A 21845-nucleotide genomic window follows, 5' to 3' on the forward strand; every position below is an offset into this window, starting at 1 on the left:
ATTCAGAAGACAGGTCATGAGGCTACCCTTCCAACCTTTGACGTAAACACTAATTTGTGTTCAAATGAGCAAATTCGTAATCTGGAACTTGGAAAGAGGATTATTGAGGTTACTAGATCACCTCATCAAAAAGGATCCATTGCGAACGCATGTGAAATTCCATCCAACCATACCAATCCATTCTTAAATAAACCTGTAATGTCAGGTACTTTCCAAAGAATAACGGGTGACTACCATGTTTATCCTAAATCTACATTGGCAAACAGGGAAGATGAGGATGATTTTAGTGTGTCAGATGAATACCAACCCTCACAAAGTCATCCAGTGTTGTCTAAAGAGAAACATGGAAATAGTAAATCTTTGGTAAACGAACAAATGAATCTGACTAAATATCCACATCAAGTGGGCCCAACCACTATGCGAAAAGAGCTGGTTGCCAAGACCAGTGGTTCAAACAGTGTAGGTGAAACATCACTTTCACATAAAGAAGAAGCATCGATTAAAAAGCGAGATGCGGTACGTGACCTGTATCGTATCGTACAACTGCAAAATGAGCAACTCAAATCACTCCAGGCTCAAGTGGAGAAGCTCCTCAAAAGGAATGAAGTGGAATCACCGAGAGTTTCTGCACCTACTAGTTCAACGGGGATAGGATCCGTGGTCAGGTATGTTGAAGAGGGCACCCAGACGCCCTCGGATACTGCAGACAAGTCATCTGTGGGTGTGATGACTAGCTTCATAGATTCAAGTAAGGCATACTTGGGTGATTCTGCCACCGAGAACAATCCAAATTGTAAATGCAAAGGGTGCCACTGTGGCACAGCAGGCAGTGAAATGATGAGCAATGGCAGGGACTCGAAAGAAAGGAATTTGCAGGAACCAAATCCGAGGAATGAGGTGGGTGTCGTAAACAATCCCATCAGTCAGAAATATGACGGGCCAAGTTCCATCAATGCAAGGAAGGTCCAACATGTGATTGAGGAGGAGGACGAAAGTGACAAAAGCTCACAGAGGTTAAATGAAGAAATGGCTTTGAGGATGAGGGAAATGAATCATCAGAATATTAAAACCAATGACCAAAAAAGTAATGGCGGTAGAGGGTGTAAGGCAAGCCTAAATAAGCCATTGAGCAATGGTTCAAGTGCTGGCCGGTCTTTGATGGGGAATGGAGGCTTGGAAGGAGGTAAAGTGGTAAGGAGAAGCTCAAACTCGGAAACAGGATCACGAGATGGAAAAAAGAACCCAGAGAAGAATAGACAGAAATGTAACCCATTGGGAAACCAGAAATATTGTCAAGAACATAACTTGGGCAATCAGAGGGCCTTAGTTAGCAAAAATCGGCAAAATGATGATGACATGACAATGACTCTCAACGGGGTTGATCTTCAAACAGTCACAGAGCCTCAACTAAGTCCAGAACCATCAATTCATGTTGATATTCAAGATTATCATGAGTTCTCTGGTGAGGTGGACTTGGATGATGACAGGTACTAAATCGTATGAAGTATATATATTTTGTGATAAACCATGACTAACTTTTTATCACTCATGCTGCTTTATATTAACTGTGTGGCTGATTTATTCTTGTTATGTCATTATAATAATGATCTTTTAGTCTGGAAAATCTGTTCTTCCAATTCCTCCTATTCCATGTGTCTATCCAGCACTTATCAGCCCCAAGTATGTAACTTTTCTCTCTGTGGAAAAAGAGTAAACAGTTATTGTTTCTTTGCAAAAATTAAGGATACACAACACCCACTTCTTTCTGCTAAGCTGTCAAAATTATATGTCATTACTAGAAATGGAAATTCTATAGTCATCCTTTGTAAACCAAGTAACAGGCTGAAGATAGGGACAACACCAAAACTAACTGTGACAGGTAAAGCAGGGATGCTGTAATCTGAGAGCAAATACTTGAGAAATGTCTAAAAAACCCTGTTAATGAGTAAGTTGGTATTTATCATCTAAATACTCCATCTTTCTCCTTTCTTGGGAGAACCTAAGTAACAGGCTTGAGTTGTGAGCTCTGCCTTTTTTTAAGGAGATTTCTGAAGAGCCTCTCTTGAGAGAAACAGGTTTAGAGTCTGTGGTAAAAAAACCAATGTGTCTATCCAATAAATGTTTTATTCAGTACTACTGGGAAAAGCGGCAGCAGCAGGAGAGAGGAAGCAGAAGAAGACCACATTGGTTAGAATAGGAACGTGGAATGTTAGGACAATGATGAGGACAGGGAAACTGGAGAATATTAAGCGACAGGTGGAAAGGGGTAAAATAGATATTTTAGGTCTATGCGAGGTGAGATGGAAGGATAGCGGGGATTACTGGAGTGATCAGTATAGAATAACATACAGTGGTGGGGACGAGAGCCAACGAGGGGTTGCCATAGTATTAAATAAAGAGGTAGGAAGAAGCATAGTCAACATAGAGCAAGCAGGTGATGGATAGATTATTACAAGTAGAGATAAAAGCAGAACCGATGAACTTGATTATTATTCAGGTAAACATGCCACCGAGCGACCATAAGGAAGAAGAGGTCGATAGGATATACGATCAGTTAGAGGACATGATTGCATGTGTTCCTGCAGGGAAACATTTGATAGTGATGGGGGATTGGAATGCGACAGTAGGCGAAGGAAGAGATGGTGATGAGGTGGGGGACTACGGTTTAGGCACGAGGAATGACCGCGGGGAGAAAGCAGTTGAGTTCTCCAGGAGACAGGGGTTAGTCATCACCAACACTTGGTTTAGACACCACAAAAGACGCAGGTATACATGGAAATTGCCAGGTGACTCAGAGAGGTATCGGCTAGATTTTATTGTGGTTAAACACAGGTTTAGGAACAGTGTGATAAATTCGCACAGCTTCCCGGGAGCGGATGCGGACTCTGACCACAATTTAGTTGTTATGAAATGTAGCGTCCGTTTCAAAAAGATAAGGCAGGGGTGGCGGGTTAGAAAATAGAATGTAGAAGCATTAAATGGTTTGAAAAGGAAGGAGTACCTACAGGCGGTAGAGGAAATCATGGAGTATGGTAAAGAGCTAAGTACTATCGAAGAAAAATGGGAAAGTATCAAGAAAGGGTTATTGAAAGCCGCACAAGACACTATTGGAACCATTAACGCTAAAAGGACTAGGAAACCATGGATCACAGATGAGATGATAACAAAAATGGATGAGCACAGAAAATGGAAGAATGTAAATACAGAGTTAGGCAAAATGAAGTACAAAGAATTAAACAATAAATTGAGGCGGGCAGCAAATAAAGCAAAAGAAGTACGGTGGAAGAGGCAGTGCGAGGATATGGAAAGTCTGCAGAGGAAGGTGCGCTGTATAGCAAAGTTAAATCTTTATCAGGAAGTAAGAAAGGGAGATCTATGTTAACAGTTAGAGATATGGCGGGTAAGATAATAGTAGACTCAGGAAAGATCCAAGAGCGATAGAAGGAGTATATAGAAGAACTGTGTAGTAAAGAACTTAGACCAACAAAGTTAGACATAGAAAAGGAACATGACCTAGAGGGAGATAGCTTAGGTCCAGGCATACTCGACAATGAGATAGAAAGGGCATTAAGGGAGATGGAACTAAATAAGGCCGTGGCAGTGGATAACATTCCCGTGGAACTATTGAAATTTTTAGGAAAATGTGGGAGGAAGAGGCTATATGGACTGATTCGTAGTATCTATGAGGAAGGAATCTGGCCGGAAGACTTTGTGAGATCAGTGTTAGTTCCTACTCTGAAAAAGGTAAAAGCTACGTCATGTGAGGACTACAGGACGATAAGTTTGATATCCCACATAGCTATAGTTGTTCTCAGGATCATAAACAAAAGGATAGAGAGTAGGGTAAATGATTACTTAGGGGATGATCAGTTTGGGTTTAGGAAGGGGAGAGGTACGCGCGATGCCATTGCAGTAATGAGATTATTAATCGAGAGGAGTATAGAACACAACCAGGAGGTTTTTGCCTGTTTCGTAGATTTCAAAAAGCGTTTGATAGAGTGAATTGGGAAAAACTAATGAGTATTCTGCAGAAAATAGGAATAGATTGGAGGGAAAGGAGGCTAATCCGCAACCTGTACATGTCTCAGACTGCTCAGGTGCGGGTGGGAAACGGGGAGTCAGGATGGGCAGTGTTAGGAAGAGATGTAAGGCAGGGTTGCCCATTATCACCGTTGCTGTTCAACCTGTATGCAGAGGAGATGATTAAAGAGGCATGGGAAGAACTGAAGGTAGGAATGAAAGTGGGCGGGGAATTCGTAAAATCAGTTAGGTTTGCTGATGACCAAGCTTTAGTTTGTCAGTCAGCCACGGGGTGCAAGCACTGCTGAGTGAATTGGATATTCAGTGCCACAGGTATGGGATGAGAATCAATATTAATAAAACAAAGGTTATGCGATTTTCTAGAAAGAAAAAGGCTAAGCTAAACATTAAAGTAGGAGGGCAAAAACTAGAGCAGGTAGAACAGTTTACGTATCTCGGAAGTGTTTTGGACCAACACGGTCAAAGTAGTAGGGACGTAAGGATAAGAATTGCGCTAGGCAAAGAAGCTTTCACAAGGAGGAGGGAGTTGATGACGGGGACGTTGAGTAAGGATGTTAAGAAAAGACTCGTGAAAACTTTGATATGGAGCGTAGCTATGTACGGTGCGGAAACGTGGTCATTGAAGCAGGAGGATAGACGTAGACTGGACGCTTTTGAAATGTGGGTGTGGAGAAGAATGGAGAAGGTGAAATGGACAGAAATGAAAGCAAATGGGGAAGTACTTGGTATGGTGGTCGAAGAGAGGGATTTCTTGGGAGAAATCCTATGGAGGCAGATAAAGTGGATGAATGGGGTATTGACCGGCAGTGGAATGTTGAAGACTGTAATGGAGGGCAGAATGTTAGGCAAACGAGGAAAGGGAAGGAACAGGATAGGGATGTTGGATGGGATGAAGGGAGTAAGATAGTACTCATACCTGTAGATGAAGAGGGGTCTCATATAGAGTAGGATACTGGATTTTGCATATTGTTAGGAATCACAAAATATTTATTTAGTGGCTGTGTCCATCCAAAAACCTACCTTAACCGGTAGATTACCTAATAATAGTAATAATATAACTACTAGTTTAGACATCATTTGGATCATCCTCAGGTACAAAGTTAACACATACAGGTCAATGATATAGATATTTCCTGTGTAAATGTGAACATCTTAATATTTTGATGTGTGTCTGATCACTCGCAAGGGATTAACTTGCCCCGCACCAGTCTCAATATTCCCATCCTTTGCTTTTACAGTGGTATAAAAACTATTTATGGCTTAAAGAAATTATATCGAATATAGTCTCTGATATTGTTTCATTGTAATGCACATATTGTGGGTGACTACGTCAAAAGTTACTGTTGCTGCATCTCTCACAGTTTCCTGTAATAGTCAATTGTCATACCAATACATTTCAATATTTTTTCACTCAAGGCTGGTTTATTAATCTTGCAGTTTATACCCAAGTATACTTTTTACTGCATATATAATAATTTAGAAGTACATACATACCGTACTTTGGACCCTCCTCTACTGAAGTTCTTCAAATAGAATCTTTTGTTTGCTCAGTTTCTTTTTGCATGTGGATACTTATTCTTTAAGAATAAGATCCACTTTATAAAATCTTCCTAGGTGAATAATTTTATCATTTATATTTAAGCTGAATTTCCATGTTAGGTTCTGGATTATGGTAACTAATTATATTGAACATTTCCAAGCAGTCAAGCTTTCTACAAGCCCTAGTTTTCCATGGTTATCATGCTGAAGTTTTGCTAAAAATTTACATTTTAAATATGCTGTTCTAAGGCTTTCAAAAGAAATATTGTTTAACCTCAGCAGGAAAGATAGTGTCAATCTTTTGCTAGGCTTTAATACAATTGTTCTAATAGCTATATTCCTTTGTTTATATTATGATGAGTAAACAAAATAATAGCATTCTAAAATAGTTCTCAAATTTGCTACCTTTGGTAAAAACATGATGTTTTTAAGAGTGATGTCAGAGTAAATGATACGAGAATCATGTTGGAAAAGTTAATGAAATACCTATTTTTAATTTGTATTTGTGAGAATCCATTTTTCTTAAATGTTTTGTGGCTAAGAGACTATCTTTGCTAATCATATGACAAAGTTATCTTTCATTATTTCACGCTTAATTTAGCATTAAGTTATTTGATATTAAATGAATCTGGTGCATTACAGCTATTATTCCGAAGACTCCAACTCTGGAAGTGGTGAGGGAGAAAATCTGGAACATCATCAGATCAATCCCTCAGAAAATGAAGATGGTGATCAAGAGAGACGGAATGGAAATGCCAAAGTGGGATGGACATTCTACAATAATGTTTTGGTAAGTATTTTAAAATATGCTTCCCTGCAAAATTATCAGAATTATGCATGAACTTTGAATAGATATTAAGGCCAGAAATAGGCAAACAATTAATGTGTAGTATTGTGTCCATCGTGGTATCATCAAAGAAATAATTGAAGTGGTTTCTCATTGCCTTCCTCAGCACTGTTTCTAATGTTACACCATCAATTCAAATGGCAACCTATTTGGGATAAGATTCATTGCATTGGTCAAAACATGTGTTTAGTAATTATATACTCGGAAAGAATGCTCAGGTGATAAGAGATGGTAGCATGCTTTAAAATCAATGTTCATTTTGATGCAACTTTTTCAGAGTGTAAAAATCATCCCTCTTGACTGGGATTCGAACCCGAATCCCTCGATGTCCAGCTGAGTGCTTTAGCCAGTTAAGCTATCAAGGCATCCTCTTAAACTTAGATATTTTGCACGATTATGAATGCCTGTGATCTATGTATGGTATTTCATCACAACATCTTGTTTCTTTAAAGCCCACAAAAATTAAGAGTGAAAAAGTTTTCGTCTTAATTTGACCTAGCTTAAAATTTATAGGACCAGGATGCAAATGTTTTTCATTTTTTTTCTAGGGGCAGGTAAATAAATTATTAGAGGATCAGAAACTCACACATCTCTCCCCTGCCATTAGGGAAGAAAACAGTCAGGATGTTCAGTTACGTCCCCCAGGGTCTGTTGACTTGCAATCCTCAGATCCAGCCACGTGTTTACCCCTGCCCAGGACACAGCCTCAAGGTACAGATTCTAATAATCAGAAGGTCATGGCTATGCCCACTTTGGAAGTTGTTCGCCAAGCCACTCTGCAGCACCTCAGAACACTTGGCATTGACCTCAGCAGTGATGAAGATAACAGATTTTCCTCACCGATGCAACCAAACCACATTCCAAATCCAGGATTGAAGGACTTCCATGACAATAGAAGGGTGACTTTTGATGCAAATAGTAATAGAGGGAAATCTGCTGGAGACATGCGTTCCACAGATACAAGCCTCAGGATAAAATTGCTGGCCTTGAAGTACATGAATGACGAACAACTTGCTAGATGTGGGTATTTGGACCTCAAGGACAGTCTTCAACCAGAAGCACCAAGAGTATCTGGTATGTAGTAGCACCATGCATGTGATAATGTTAATCCTAATTATCAACTATTAATTCCAAAACGTGAGCAATATTTATGTATTCACGCAGTGAACAATATAGAAATGTGCACTTATTGGCATTGTCAGTTCAGTAAAAGGGATGCATTAAAACAAGATGTTTCAGGATGTGGGAACAGATATTTAGGTAAATTCTATACAATATTGGATGAACTTAACCTTGGTATAGAATGTGTTTTTAGTCTAGATCAGTCAAAGAAATTTTTCTCGAACTCATCTGACTTGCGGTTGTATTCTCTTGTGGAAGGGAGTTTTTTGAGGAGCATACATCATATGTTCCTCAAAGATGTATAATCCCTGTATAATTGATTTGTTGACCTGGTTTAATATGAATGATATTCTGTATTTGTACTAAATGTATGAGTATAAATTTTTTAGCAAACAGCATTAGATAAATAATAAAGAAATATGGTAGGTTTAGAATGATTAGTGATTCTGTTGAGGCTCGTTAAGATTCCCAGTATGGTAAATTAAACAAATATGTATAGTTTAAGTATTTAAATAAATGCTGTTACTGCAATCAACCCGGAAAAGTGTGTCATAGGATATTAGGGACTTGAAATATTTCAAAATGTGCATATGTACTTTAAAATATTTAAACTAGCTCTTATATAGCTATGTGGAAAACTGATGCACAATAATTTGGTTGTTAAGTTTTATGTATTCAAACCATTTCATGGATTTGTGAACATTCATGTCAAGAAAGGAAGTATTATTTACAAAAATATTTCAGAATAAAATAGTTTCATGTGTGACAGATTGCAGACAATTGAAGATAAAACAGTCGTACTTAGTCATTGTGGCAGTAATCACATGATATGATGCAAATTGTCTATGGGTCTTTTTTCCAAATTTTTTCAAAAGAAGTTAGCTATGAGATAATTGTTTATATCTTGTGACTATGAAATGAACTGCAAATAGCTGATGTTTAAAGCTAATGTTGCTTTCATAATCCTTCGAAATAATGAAGATAGAAATGCAGAAATGCGCTGTTAATGTGGTGACATCATGCATAAACCATGCACTTCTGCTTTCACAATCACAGAACAGTCTCGAACCTCCCGTGTTATGTATTCAGTAAATTGCTATGTCACAAGAAAACGATGTATACTGCACATAATAATTTATGTTTAAAATTTACATACATTAGCTTTTTCTTAATAAAGACAAATATTATACTATTCATTTGCTGCCACGACACATTAAACAATGTTCCATTGTGGTTACTGTCACAATAATAAAACTTTCTAAACAGCCTGTGGCACATTTCATTTGATATGTTTGGTTATAAAATAAATATCAGTTTGTATGACATTAAGACAAGTTTTACGCCATGCCTGTGAGGGGCACTTTCAAGCAATGTCTTACTTTCAGGTAAAATAATGAGCTTTTCAAACGTAATAGGGGAACATCCAGGAAAAAGTATGTCATAATTTATAACAGTCAAATCTTGATTAAACTGTTTTGCAGATTGCTCATGCTATTTTATTTTGCCAGCAGATCAAAATTTTTTGATAAAATCACAATCGGAAAGATAATGAAATCATTTGAAACTTTGATCTATTTATTAACACATTTGAAATGCCTTGACTCTCCCTCCCAGCCCTGAGGAATCCATATTCTCCAAAAAGCAGGCAAATATACAGTTTTATTATGGGACAAAAAAGTCATTAACTATCTGCAATGCATTATTATAGGTATCATATGATGAATATGAATCCAAATACCAGCGATCTTTGTCAATATTGATCCTTTGACAATCATTATTCATTAATTAGCATGGATAATCAAGAGTGTAATGTATATGATAATTCCAGTGACCTCCTGTACCACATAAGTATTACATTGTGGAGTGAGGATGGCCCTGTCTAGTGTGAAAGTGTCACGTGGTTTCATGTTGGAGTGAAGAAATGACAATAAGAACTAACATTTTAGATGGGGACTCCCAATGACAGCACGACCCATTAGGTATGTGCTTAAGATTTCTTTGGTTGGCACCGCTTCTGGTCATGGTCCCCTCATATTTCACTTTCTTCCATGTCCACTCTCCCTTGCTCTCTCTTGCATCTATCTCAATGTGGCAAGAATTTTTAATTTGTCTGTAGCCTAAGTTTTCTCCACAAATGAAGCCTGGGAATTAGTGTGTTTCATCCTGGAGAGGATGTCAACAATTGGTAGAGTTGAGGTCAATTTAAGGGGAGAAGACATTGTCATAACTGAGGTGGTATTACTGTACGAAGTGGGTCCCAAAAGTAATTGTAATTTTTCAGTCTTGCATAGTGTGCCATGAGTTCTCATCACTAGTTCAAACAATGAATATACTTACAAGTGCAACATCGTTTGCATGAAGCAATATGAGAAAACATTATTATTTGTTAACAATTCATGGCTTTTGCACCACCACAATAAGACGCCTGCTCACACTGCTCTGCTTGTTCCTGAATTTTTGGCCAATGACAGCACTTTATTAGATAGATAGTTAGATTTATTCGCCATAGAACAATACATAATTGTATGAGCATTGATTTGGGCATAATTATATTGAGTTGTCAGCCTCCATATGTGCCTGACATTCCCCCGTGTAACTTTTTCTTTTCCCACAAATAAAGGGAACCTTAAAGGGCTGTTATTTTTCAAGGCAAGATGTGATTAAAAACACATTGCTGAGAAAGCTAATAGCTATACCAAAGATCGAATTCCAGAAGTGTGTCAAGGCATGGGAAAAGTAAAAGCATAAGTGTGTAATACATAATGGGGACTACTTCAAAGGGGATAACTTTATTATAGATGAATAAATAAAGTAATTTCTAAATAATTCAAGTACCCATTATTTATTGAACACACCTTGCATAACTTCAATGGTATACAATTACTGTACTTATAAATAAATAAAATGTTTGTGATGACTGCAATATTAATTAAAACTAATTTCAATGGTATACAATTACTGTACTTATAAATAAATAAAATGTTTGTGATGACTGCAATATTAATTAAAACTAATTTCATAATCATATCAATTGATGACCCATAATTACCAATCGCACAATGACAGAATAAATTCCATGTAGAGATGGAGGAGGTTTGGTGTTGCTTAATCAGTGCCTTATGTTCAACTTCTTGGTAAGTCCGGAGCAATTTGTGGTTTGTATATAAAGTATAAGGAAAAGTTTCTAAAAAATAGATACATTTCAGATATTGCTATAATACCTCCAATTTCTTCAAAGTACAACCTTTGAGCATTGACACACTTTTGCCAGCAGCTTCTCCATGACTGAAAGGCTCCCTTGTAGGCAAATTTATTTATTTATTCAGTATTAGTCCGAAAACAGCACATTTTGGCCTTTACATCGAACTATTAACAACGATAACAATGGTCACGTTTACAAACACCCAAGCCCTAGATGGAGGGAAACTCACCCAGGCGGGATGCGAACCCGCGACCCTTGGAATGGCAGACGAGGACGTTACCCCGCCGCCACTGGGGTCGGCAAATTCAGAAGGTCCTTATGGGTATGTGCGCTGGCTTCTTTGATGGCACTTAGGGTCCCATGGTGGTGTCCTTTGTAGGAGGATTTCTCTTTTGGGAATAGGAAATAGTCTGCTGGTGCCAATTCGGGAGTGTAAGGGGGTTGGACAATCGTCGTGATGCCGTTGCAGGACTTCGCAAGCAGACCCTCAACTCTGCTCTTGGTCATTTGTCAAAACCTTTGGGACGAGTTTAGTGCGGGTCTTTTCCATTGCCAAATTTTCAGTGATAATAGTGTGCACTGTCATCTTATCAATGCCAATGCAATCTGTGATCATGTGCACACTTAACCGACAGAATGAATTTCAGCACTTCACGCAAAAATTGTTACCAATTCTCTTTTTTTTACAATCCTTGTATATTGATAGCAATTCCTTCTTGATGCGATTCTTGACACAATAGTTTTTATCACATGTGCACTATGTTTCGTTTTCCAGAACAACCTCAAGGGATGATTGGCGAGGTGTCTTCATCTGCTGACTTTACCCTATATGGACTAAATGGCACGAACCTGTCATTTGCCACACTGCGGTATCTTCAAAGGTATCATTTACTGCCCACCAATGGAGTCAACCCTGTAGGGATATGGCGGCACCAAGATGAGCATCAGCAGGCAAATTTCATGGAAGCAGCTATTGCTAGAGGTTATTCATTAATTCTGTTCTAATAGCTTGTTTTTCCTATTACCATAATTTCCCATTGATAACGCGCACCCTGAAATTTGTAGTTATCATGAATTTGTATAGATACCGCGTGCACAGAGCTTCATAGTTATCTTGAACGCGTATAATGTCGCGCATCTGTATATACATAATTATATATATATATATATATATATATATATATATATATATATATATATATGTGTGTGTGTGTGTGTGTATACATATACAGGTACCAGATCTTCCTGGGAAACCATAACCGGCACAGGGAAAGGAACTGGCCCCCCTACCCAGATGTGTGAATTTCACGAGCCGTGTAGGGCTTGGTACTGGGTGAACTCTACTATCACCTACCAAACCGACCTTTGGGTTGATTACTGTGTTTATGGTTTTTTTATGGTATACATAAATACATATATGATACATGTATACATATGTATACATATATAGTGGCTTGAAAATGAAAGAAAAGACTCATTCAGTTTTAAATTCTTTCCATTTACAGATAATTTAATGGTAGAAATGATTGTTTTATATGTATGGTCCTGTTTCTTTTTAATTCATTCAAGTTTATGTATTGAAATGAAATTTGATAATTATTGAGTGGTTGAAGATGAAATAAAAATAACTCCCAACTAAAACATTAAGAAAGCTCATAAGTTACCTCCTTTATAAATGAATTCAGAGGTACACCATTAATGGTGTTTCAACTTCTAGTCTAGTTGGGACGGGACAGGTTGGGATTTGAATTTCCCATGACCTAGTTAATATGGTTCATCATTTTAGGTCACTGGGTCAACTTTGGCAACAGTGTCATTTAATCTTCAAGTCAGATTTAATAATATTAAAGTTTATTATTAATTTATTATTATTATTAAAATTAATTATTAAAATTCATGTAAATCCATGAAGCTTAGGGATGCAGGAAGTGCTGTGGTGCAGTGACATATTGTGTTATTATTAATTATCACATGACCACTCTCAATTCAGTAAAACTAAAATTCAAGGAACTTATGGAAACAAGAAAGCCAGAATGCTCTACATGTAACAGTATGCATGTAAACAATAATGAATGAAATAAAGGGATCATTTATGTATGGATTTTTTGTTCACTCCGTAAAAAATTAAATATCAATATGAAGAGCAATAAGGCTTGTCGAAATATTTTTAAATTTATGCTAATTTAAAAGTGCAACCCTTGTAGTTAAGTAATTGTTGCATTCTATATGCAATAAAAAAGTTGAGAAAGTAGCTAGCTCACCTACATTATTTGCATTCCTATATCATACCATTAATTGCTTTATTCAGATGTTAACATTGGTTTAGCCTGAAATTTCACATCCATAAAATCTTCACATCACTTGCTTTCGTAATATTTTCTGGAGATAAATTTGAGTTATTATTTATTTATCAGGAGCAGACCCAGGTAACACTAGGAGCCCTGGGCAGATTGACTACACTAATGACTACTTGGAAGGTTTTCGACAAGGAGCAAACTTGGCGATGGACAGCAATAGTCAAGGTGTGAAGGCACAATCAAGTACGCCAGCAAATAAAATTGATTTTGTTGTACCAAATGCTAAAATGGCAGATGCAGGGAAGGAAGTGTATTTTCACCAGAAAACTGGAGATTTTCCTCAGGTTACTGGGGAAGCAAATGGCACGGGCAACCAAATGGGCTACCCAGGGAAGAAAGTAACAGCCAGGCAAAGAAGTAAAGGGAAGCAAAGAGGTCAGCAAGTGTCAAGAGATAGGAATGGACATGAAAGTAATGGAAATCAGAATCCAAGCCTGCCTGAGAAGTGTAATGATGAGAGATTTCCACATGGAAATATTTTAAGAGACAGTGACCCAAAGCAAAGAATGCATATTAATTGTCCCAAGTCAAGTAATATATTGGATATAACTGCATTGAGGCAACAGCCTAAACTCCTCTAACTGTGTTGTTCTACCCCCTTCATTATTTTTGTACTCCTTTTGTATTTCAATGATGCTGGTGTTGAAAATCAGTATGCATAACCTGAGATATTGGTATACATAATGAAATTCATATATACATTGTGATTGAATTTTTTTTCCACTAACAAATGAATGTGACAAATTGTAATATTGTATTTGTTCATAGAGAATATCATTGCAAATATTTTAATTTTATTATGCCATTTGTACAATGAATAGAGTGTTCAATATTTATAACTATAATTTATGATATATTTCTCCATATATAATATTGATTTTTAAATGAAGAATAAAGCAATAATTTAAGCAAGAAAGACGTTTTACAAATTTTGTACTTTATAAAACACATTAGTTTGCCATGAACCTAAGAGAGCAAACAAATTTCAATTTTTTTATGCATATAGATTCTGGAATTTCATTAACTATGTACTGTGAAAACTCCAGTCTTGTGGATTGTCACTCTAGTTAATGAAATATGGGTACATATGTTGTGTATTAAATATATGAATAAAAGTTTTGAAGGAAGCTGACTTTGTACGACTCACAAATACGTTAGATGGTAAAATGTATTATTTCACAATTGTGATATAATACAGTTTCTAAGATAAAAATAATAGTTTGTAGTAACTTGGTGTTCTTGGTGTTTGTGGTAACTTGGTGGAATGGTTCCATATTGAATAATGTTAAAATGAAATTTTGTAACATCACATGAAAAATTAGCTATATTGCCACTCATCACTGAATTTTAAAGTAATTTGGTTTAATAACTGGAGTAAACTTGCTTGTACAGTAAGTATGGAATCTCCTCTAAGCTATGAGAAAGTTTGTGTCTAATTAATAGATCTCACCAAAGTATTTAGCATACTAGAATACACGACATTTCTCTCAGTAACAAAAAATTCCACACCTCTACCTACAACTACACCAGCTGTCACCCATAGTAGTAGTATTTAGGGAAGATGACCGATAGCCGAGGTTATTTGCGCCATTAGGGATGGACAGAAAAGGTTGAAGGGTGGAGAGAAACCCGACGTCAGCATTAGCCTACTCTTAATGAAAGGTGCCAAGGCGTCTGGAGCTTAACTTCCCATCTGATGGATGGCATACTCACTCAAAAGTGCTCTCCACAAAGCACCTGAAGTAGGGATCAGGGTACCACTGAAAAATATCTGCCGCCTCAGGGATTTGAACCCAGGCCCTCTCAGTTGGAAGCCAGTACATTAGCCACCACTCCATCCCATTCCACCCATCACTCACTAAATGCTCCCATCCATACTCACTCTCCACCCGTGATCACCATATCTGTAATAACCCACACTTTCTTGGCATGGTTCCCCATAATTCATATAACTCTCTTCTATACCACAGTTAACCTTCTCAAAGAAAAAAATCCCTCGACACGTTCACCCTCCCAAAACTTTCCAAGACATGAACTTGCATACCCTCTAAATTTGCGCAGCAAACTTCCCGGGAATTCAGTCCCTCAAGCATACTCTCAAAAAACTCTTTCCCTTTCTGACAAACCAAAAAACAACAGCAAACATATTGCATGAATGTTACTTACTAACTTTTAAATGACCCATCAATTGATCAGAAAATTAAAATCCACCAAGCCTTAATCCAAATCATCCTCCATCCACACCAGTTCCCAGCAACAGACCAAAATGCACAACATGTCCCATCTTCACCATTCCTTGCCTCCCCTCTTAACAAATCAATTCTCTCTTCCCCCTACCTATATTCTCTCCTACCCTTTAACTAGAAACTTTATTTTATCTTTTTTATTTCTTACCTAGTTTCTTTTTACAACACTTGTTTGAATCCTGTATGCATATATTTTCCTGATATATACCTCCATGGTTTCTGGATAATAATAATAGGTTACAATGCAACAATTTCAGTGTGTCAAAATCATTTGCCTTGACCAGGATACAAACCCGGATACCTCGATGTACGAATGATTTTTACACTCTGAATTTGTCGCAATTTAATGCTTATTAACAGAGAAAGGAATTGGCCCCCTTACCCTGATGCGTGAACCTCACACGCAGATAGGCTTAGTACTGGGTGAACCCTATCATCACCTACCAAACCAACCTTCAGGTTGATTACTGTGTTCATGGTTTTAATGCATATTAGCAAAGTTTCTGTTGTGGTATCTTGGCATTTAATAATAAGTTACTCAGAAGATTACGGTAAAATAAAATAGTTAATTTGAAGAAAAAACACCTTCAAAGTACATCTTGGTTTGGCTCCATTAGGAATGACACTGTTTAAATAGAATTTTATGCAATTCAATTACAGATGAGCACCCATAAATTTACTGGGTAGTACACATTACATGCCTTGAAGGATATTTTCACTTCAGGGAGTAATACACGTGCAGGGAATTAATTATTGCAAATTTGCAGAGTTTAAGGTCATATATATGAAACATGTTATTTGATTATTGCTTGCATTACTTCAATTGATCACAGCAAATATTGATGGTAGATATATATGTACTGGAAGAGTCAGTCAATTATATTCACGGAATGATTTCATCACCTGAAATTTGTTGGCTAAAACTCAAACAGAAAATAAATGGCACCCAAAGAAACTAGACTAAAACATTCTGGGGAGGAGCAAGATTTCATAGAAATGAAAATGGCCGAGTTTTTTGTGCTTGAGGAAGCTCTGTCTTCAAAATCAATGCAGCAGTATATTTCTTGGGATTTTTAATGACTGAAATAGTTTTCCGGTACTAGAGTTGTGGTATTGTTGCTGCAGATTGCTAATTTGGCAAATATATCACCTAGTCAAAGAACTTAGGTATGTAATGGAAAAGAGGCCTAAAACCTTATTGTAACCCAAACTGATTTTTGGGTACTGATATCAGAAAAAAATTCTTAATTTTTTTTTTAAACTTATATTTTAATATTTCACTTTCTATTACACTTAATGGACAGCAGTCCCCAAAATCCATCATGAGATGTGTTACAAGATTTATATGACCCACAACAAAAACAGGAGGGGCATTAAATGATTTATCTCCCTTGACTGATTTCCAAATCTCCTTTTCTGTACTTGGATTTTACAATGGATGCATTTTTCAATGGCTTGAACCATAGTAACCTGTTGCATGTCACTAAGGAATACTTGCAGGGTATTTTGTAGGTGTCAATGAACGTGGTGCCTCTTATCATTTGTAACTGCAACAAAATAATTCAGCAAGTTACTTTCTGCAAGCAACATGGTTTCAAGAGGAGCCAAAAAAGTGGATCAAGGTAAGGGCAAGAGAGAAACGTGGGTGGAATATAAATTCAATTGACCCTCAAAGTGACACTCAGCCAAAACACAGACAAGAGCACCAATTGCCATTATAGATATATGAGGCATATGCGTGTATATAGTTTCAAACAGCAGAAGAAATCATGGCAAAGCAATAAATGACTCATGATATTCGGAGATGGAAAATAAAAAATAAAAGCCTACCTATACTTCAAGATTTATATAAAAAAAACATCCAACTGAAAGCTCATTTTATTCAGTACGAGGTTTTAATAGTTTTGATCAATATGAACGTATTTGTACATATTTCATGCCCAGTACATATTCTGTTTTTTCTCTTAAAACTTTGCACATCTTGTCCTTTTACACCTGTTCATGTCTTGCTGGCACAGTGACTTGTCCTGTACATATAAAAAAAATTGTACAGCCACAAATATACATTATCATCATTAATTATAGGAAGAGCAGAAGGGGAATACCAATTTCATCAGCGCTGCCTAAGCCTTAGGTGTAGCTACTCATTTTGGATTCATGGGAGTCATTAATGGGGAAAGGAGTTATTAAAAATCTATCATGTTTTCTTTCCTTAAACATACATACATGCACTTTATTAGGAATTTGGGTTTCATCGAGTAACCATCAGGTGATGAGTGCCTTGAACTAAGATAATCGTATTCACCTCAATTTTATATATATATATATATATATACATATATATATATATATATATATATATATATATATATATATATATATATATATACACACACACACATATATATATATATATATATATATATATATAAAAGAATATGGGTCGCGGTAGTCCAGGGGGTGGAGCGTTGGCCTACTGACTGGAGGGATAACCCCTAGAGCTGTACTGGCAGAAGCAATGATGATAATTGCTCCTGGTAGGGTCACCCATGCCGGATAGATCGAAGGTTAGGAGCCAGATGAAAGGTAGTCCACGCAGTTCTGTTCTGACCCCAGTTGGTTGATTGATGACCCCAGCCATTGATTGATGGCGTCGCATAAAAAAACTATTCAGGAAGGCAATGGCAACCAACTCAATTATCATTCCCAAGAGCATAATGATGGGCAAAATAGGGAATATGAATCCTGATAACTACAGGACCCAACCCAATCGGTCATGTGTTGTGCCTGGCAGCGGGGGAGGCAAGGCTTCCATGGTCGTCATCCCACAAAAACCTTGCAGGAGAAAATCGACAGCAGCAGGACAGAAGAAGCAGGAGAAAAAGACAAAATTAGTTAGAATAGGAACTTGGAATGTTAGGACAATTATGAGGACAGGAACATTAGAGAATATTGAGCAAGGGATGGAAAGAAGAATAGATATTTTAGGTTTATATGAGGTGAGATTAAAGGATATCGAGGATTATTTGATAGTTTTAGAATAATACACAGCAGCAGGGATGAGAGCCAACAATGGGTTGCCATAATACTTAATAAAGATGTAAGAAGAAGTATAAATATAGAACAAGAAACGGATACAATATGACTGGTAGAGATAAAAGCAGAACTGAGACTCACTTGTTCATTGTTCAGGTTATTGGGGCAGTCAGTGAGAAATAAGGAGAAAGACTCCAGAAGAACATAAAAATAAATTGAATTATTAGACCTAGGAAGATGAAATGCCAATATGAAAAATCACTGTTGGATATTGTGAATGATTTCTCCTTTCCATTGGTTGTAGGTTAAAATTTCTTTTAATTTCCAAAGTAAGATATTAAAAAAAAATAAATTATAGTAGTTACCTTAAACATTTACAGAAGATTATTTTTTCCCACATTTTTTAAATAATATTATAAGATAACCTTATGGAGAAGGTATTTTTTTGAAGACATAACTCATCACACCTAATAAATCACCCTCTATTTTTTCCAAAAAATGTTTTGTGTTAAAAATGTTATTTAGAAAATATCACGTCATGTCCTAATTGATATTTAAAGAGATAGATAAAAAATACTTCAACATCAACATGTATAATCTCATGTTGCCACTGTTCCTATGATCCAGTTGAATATTTAGTTGACATAGTTTGCAAAATTAAGCTACAAAGCAACCTACGGAAACAATATTTGTAAAAATCTTTTTATACAGTCCCTCCAGGAACTAATCCTACCTACCATCCCTATGGCAAGGAAGACACTTAGAGGGTAGAAAACCAGCCAACATTTGATCTGACTAAGAATCTGAAGAAAAATACAAAAAATGTCACAAGTAAAACCTACACCAAAAGAAAAAGGCCCATTTTTGAGAAGACTATTGCCTTAGAAAACAACAAAGGAATGATAGCTCGATGCTGACTGACCAGCATTAAGTCAAGAGGTACCTCAATTTCTGATTGTTGTAGATAAACCGCAGTTCAGACCACACGAAGGAAATAAAATCATAGCAATCCTCTGTGTTGCCCTGAGAGACGACAAGCAATAACTTCCTTAACAAAAGAGTAAATATCATGTAATTGAAGGACATATAAGACATAGAGTATTGGTTGCTTTTCAAAAAGAGTTCCATGGGTGATGATAGTTGAACCATCAGATCCATGTGATTATATTCTTATCGCAAAAAACTATTTATGGTGCTCAATTGACCTAAGGGTATCATGGCCCCTCTTTCCTCGTGAAATTGAAAGGGAGCACAATCTTTAAATGAAATTATTGTTTATGGCAAAATTTTCTCGGAATTTATTCATATATTAAGACAGGTACATACACATTAATTTTCCAGCAACCTGAATAACTGGGTATCACAAATAGAAGGAGGATGGTACACATTATCACTGTTTTTAAGTTTTAGTTCGGTAAATTTTATTTTCCAATTATTTGTTGAAGGATCTTCAATCAATCCAAATAGTTGCTCAAACACACCACAGCACATATCGTACTTATGCAACGTTCCACAGGCCAACACAAGAACAAGTCCGTGCGGATCTTTTCTACCATGCACACCATTTCTGGACATATTAGGATGAAAGTACACGCTGTATTTAGACTTCATATCAAGAAATAATCTTACTACTTCGCTAGCATTCCCTTGAACTTCTTCCCTACTGTCATGCATCTCTGAGAGCAACTGTAATTTCATTGAGCAATCTGGCCAGAAATGCTCCACACCAAAATGTGCTTCACCAGAACCATCGGTGGCTTGATTAAGAAGATTGTAAAACCACTGTACGAATTTGAAAGACATTAGCAACACTTCAGAATCACTTTCATTAATTTGCAGACTGTCAGCACTTGGATTTTTCTCTGCGCAACTAGTTACCTGTGAACACCAATGAATGAAAATAGATATACACCAAAACACAGAAAGATAATATAAAAATTGGAGTTTGTGCAAGATTTTTACCTCAGTAGAGTAAGTTAATGAATCCCAATACTGCAGTGTAACTTCAATTAGCTGATGTTTATCTAGAGTCGGGCACACAGAAACACTCTTTCCATGCAGATAATTGAAAAGCAACTCCTTCGTTATTTTTTTTCTTCGCAATAATGATGATAATGTATCCGTGTGCAAAAGAATGCATTTCTTGGCTTCTATAATGATAAATCCTGCTTAATAAAGATGAATGTATAGAATACCTACGGTTTTAAGATATTTTACCTACCTTCAACCGATGTCAGTGAAACCATGTTCGCCGTGACAGTATTAGCGAGTGAAATCAAATCTTGCACTCGCATATTATTTAAAAGATCCTCAATAAAAGCCTGCTGTTGGTTACTGAGCATTTTTAACTATGGAAATCTTGTTATAATGTAACGACAGAATTGATTGTAAAGTATACACTTAATCTACCTGAAAGCATTCACATGACTTTGCTAGGACGAATAATACAGTATTAAATAGGAAGCATCAAAGACAGCCATTCAGGCAAAAAAACGTTTTTTTATACCCATTACGGAAGACGTTTAATGCTCGACTTCGTGTGACAAAGAAATGTCACGGATAGTGGCTTAGATACATTTTCTTCATTTCACATATTAAGAAGCACAGACAATTTATCTATATATACAAGTATATCAGTCGAGCAGTCCTCAATGTATAATCCGCGAATTATACATAAATTATTTTATACTCCCAAGTACTGACTTCGCCAAAATATACACAATACTTTAGTAAAAAAGTGAACTACAAGACTCGCAACAGCGATTCCGACGGTTGGCGAGCGCAATGTAGTGCCAAATGCGAATTATAGTAAAATTGCCAAAATCTGTTCTTCTCCCAACTACTATACCAGTTGGTTAATAATGAAAGCAAAAACACGCGAAATGTACAGATTTTACTGCTAAAGTTGTATGGCAAAGAAGTAACTAAGAAAATATGTACCTTGAATATTAATATGTTCATTTGTATATGCACACGATTTATATATTTCTTCCTTGACCTAACTTAATTGTACATAGCCTATTATTTCGTATAATTATTTTTTTAATACTGTAGTAATTGATGGCGTTATTTCAGTTCAAAGTTGTTATGTAGGTATTATACTTAAGAAATTGAGTTAACGTAAAGGCATATCAAATTCTCAAGCAAGTAAAATCAAGTGTGTTTTACTCCAGTGGAATAAAAAGAATAAATTTTCCCAAATTGTTTGTACGCAAAAGAAGCTGAGCTGTTTCTTTTTAAATTAGTATACTATATACTTGTTCCGAGGGAATACATTTAAAGTCGTTCAATGAAAAATTAGCGAATATATTTACATATTACACGAAAATACTTTCCTGGTACAAATTTAAATAAAAGGTACTTATAACAATTAGCAATACGAGGCGGTTATAATTGGCAAAAAATATAGCAATAGAAAATAAATTAATGATATAAAACAATAGTAACATCTTAAA

At 36.4% G+C, this 21845-nt stretch overlaps 2 protein-coding genes across 3 annotated transcripts; one reads left to right on the forward strand and one right to left on the reverse strand.

Annotated features, from left to right (window-relative positions):
- Positions 1-1337: 1337 nt before the first annotated feature.
- LOC139695281 (SCL-interrupting locus protein homolog) lies at positions 1338-13838 on the forward strand. Its single transcript, XM_071593977.1, has 5 exons — positions 1338-1487; positions 6223-6370; positions 6976-7501; positions 11527-11733; positions 13166-13838. Exons 1-5 carry the CDS (start codon positions 1357-1359, stop codon positions 13687-13689), a joined length of 1536 nt encoding a protein of 511 aa, XP_071450078.1. The 5' UTR covers positions 1338-1356; the 3' UTR covers positions 13690-13838.
- A 5840-nt stretch (positions 13839-19678) lies between these two features.
- Positions 19679-21121, reverse strand: LOC139695098 (uncharacterized protein C3orf38 homolog). 2 transcript variants are annotated; one of them, XM_071593726.1, is made up of 4 exons: positions 20897-21121; positions 20612-20799; positions 20353-20540; positions 19679-20268 (listed from the first exon to the last, which is right to left on the reverse strand). In XM_071593726.1, the coding sequence occupies exons 2-4, from the start codon at positions 20730-20732 to the stop codon at positions 19720-19722; spliced, it is 858 nt and encodes a 285-aa protein (XP_071449827.1). In that variant the 5' UTR covers positions 20733-20799; positions 20897-21121; the 3' UTR covers positions 19679-19719. The 2 variants fall into 2 exon arrangements, with proteins under 2 accessions (XP_071449827.1, XP_071449826.1); XM_071593725.1 differs by having other exon boundaries at positions 20612-21121.
- Between the last annotated feature and the right edge of the window lie 724 nt (positions 21122-21845).

Source organism: Hetaerina americana, unplaced genomic scaffold (genome assembly GCF_022747635.1).
Source record: "Hetaerina americana unplaced genomic scaffold, ioHetAmer1.1.p SCAF_6, whole genome shotgun sequence".
NCBI lineage: Eukaryota > Metazoa > Arthropoda > Insecta > Odonata > Calopterygidae > Hetaerina > Hetaerina americana.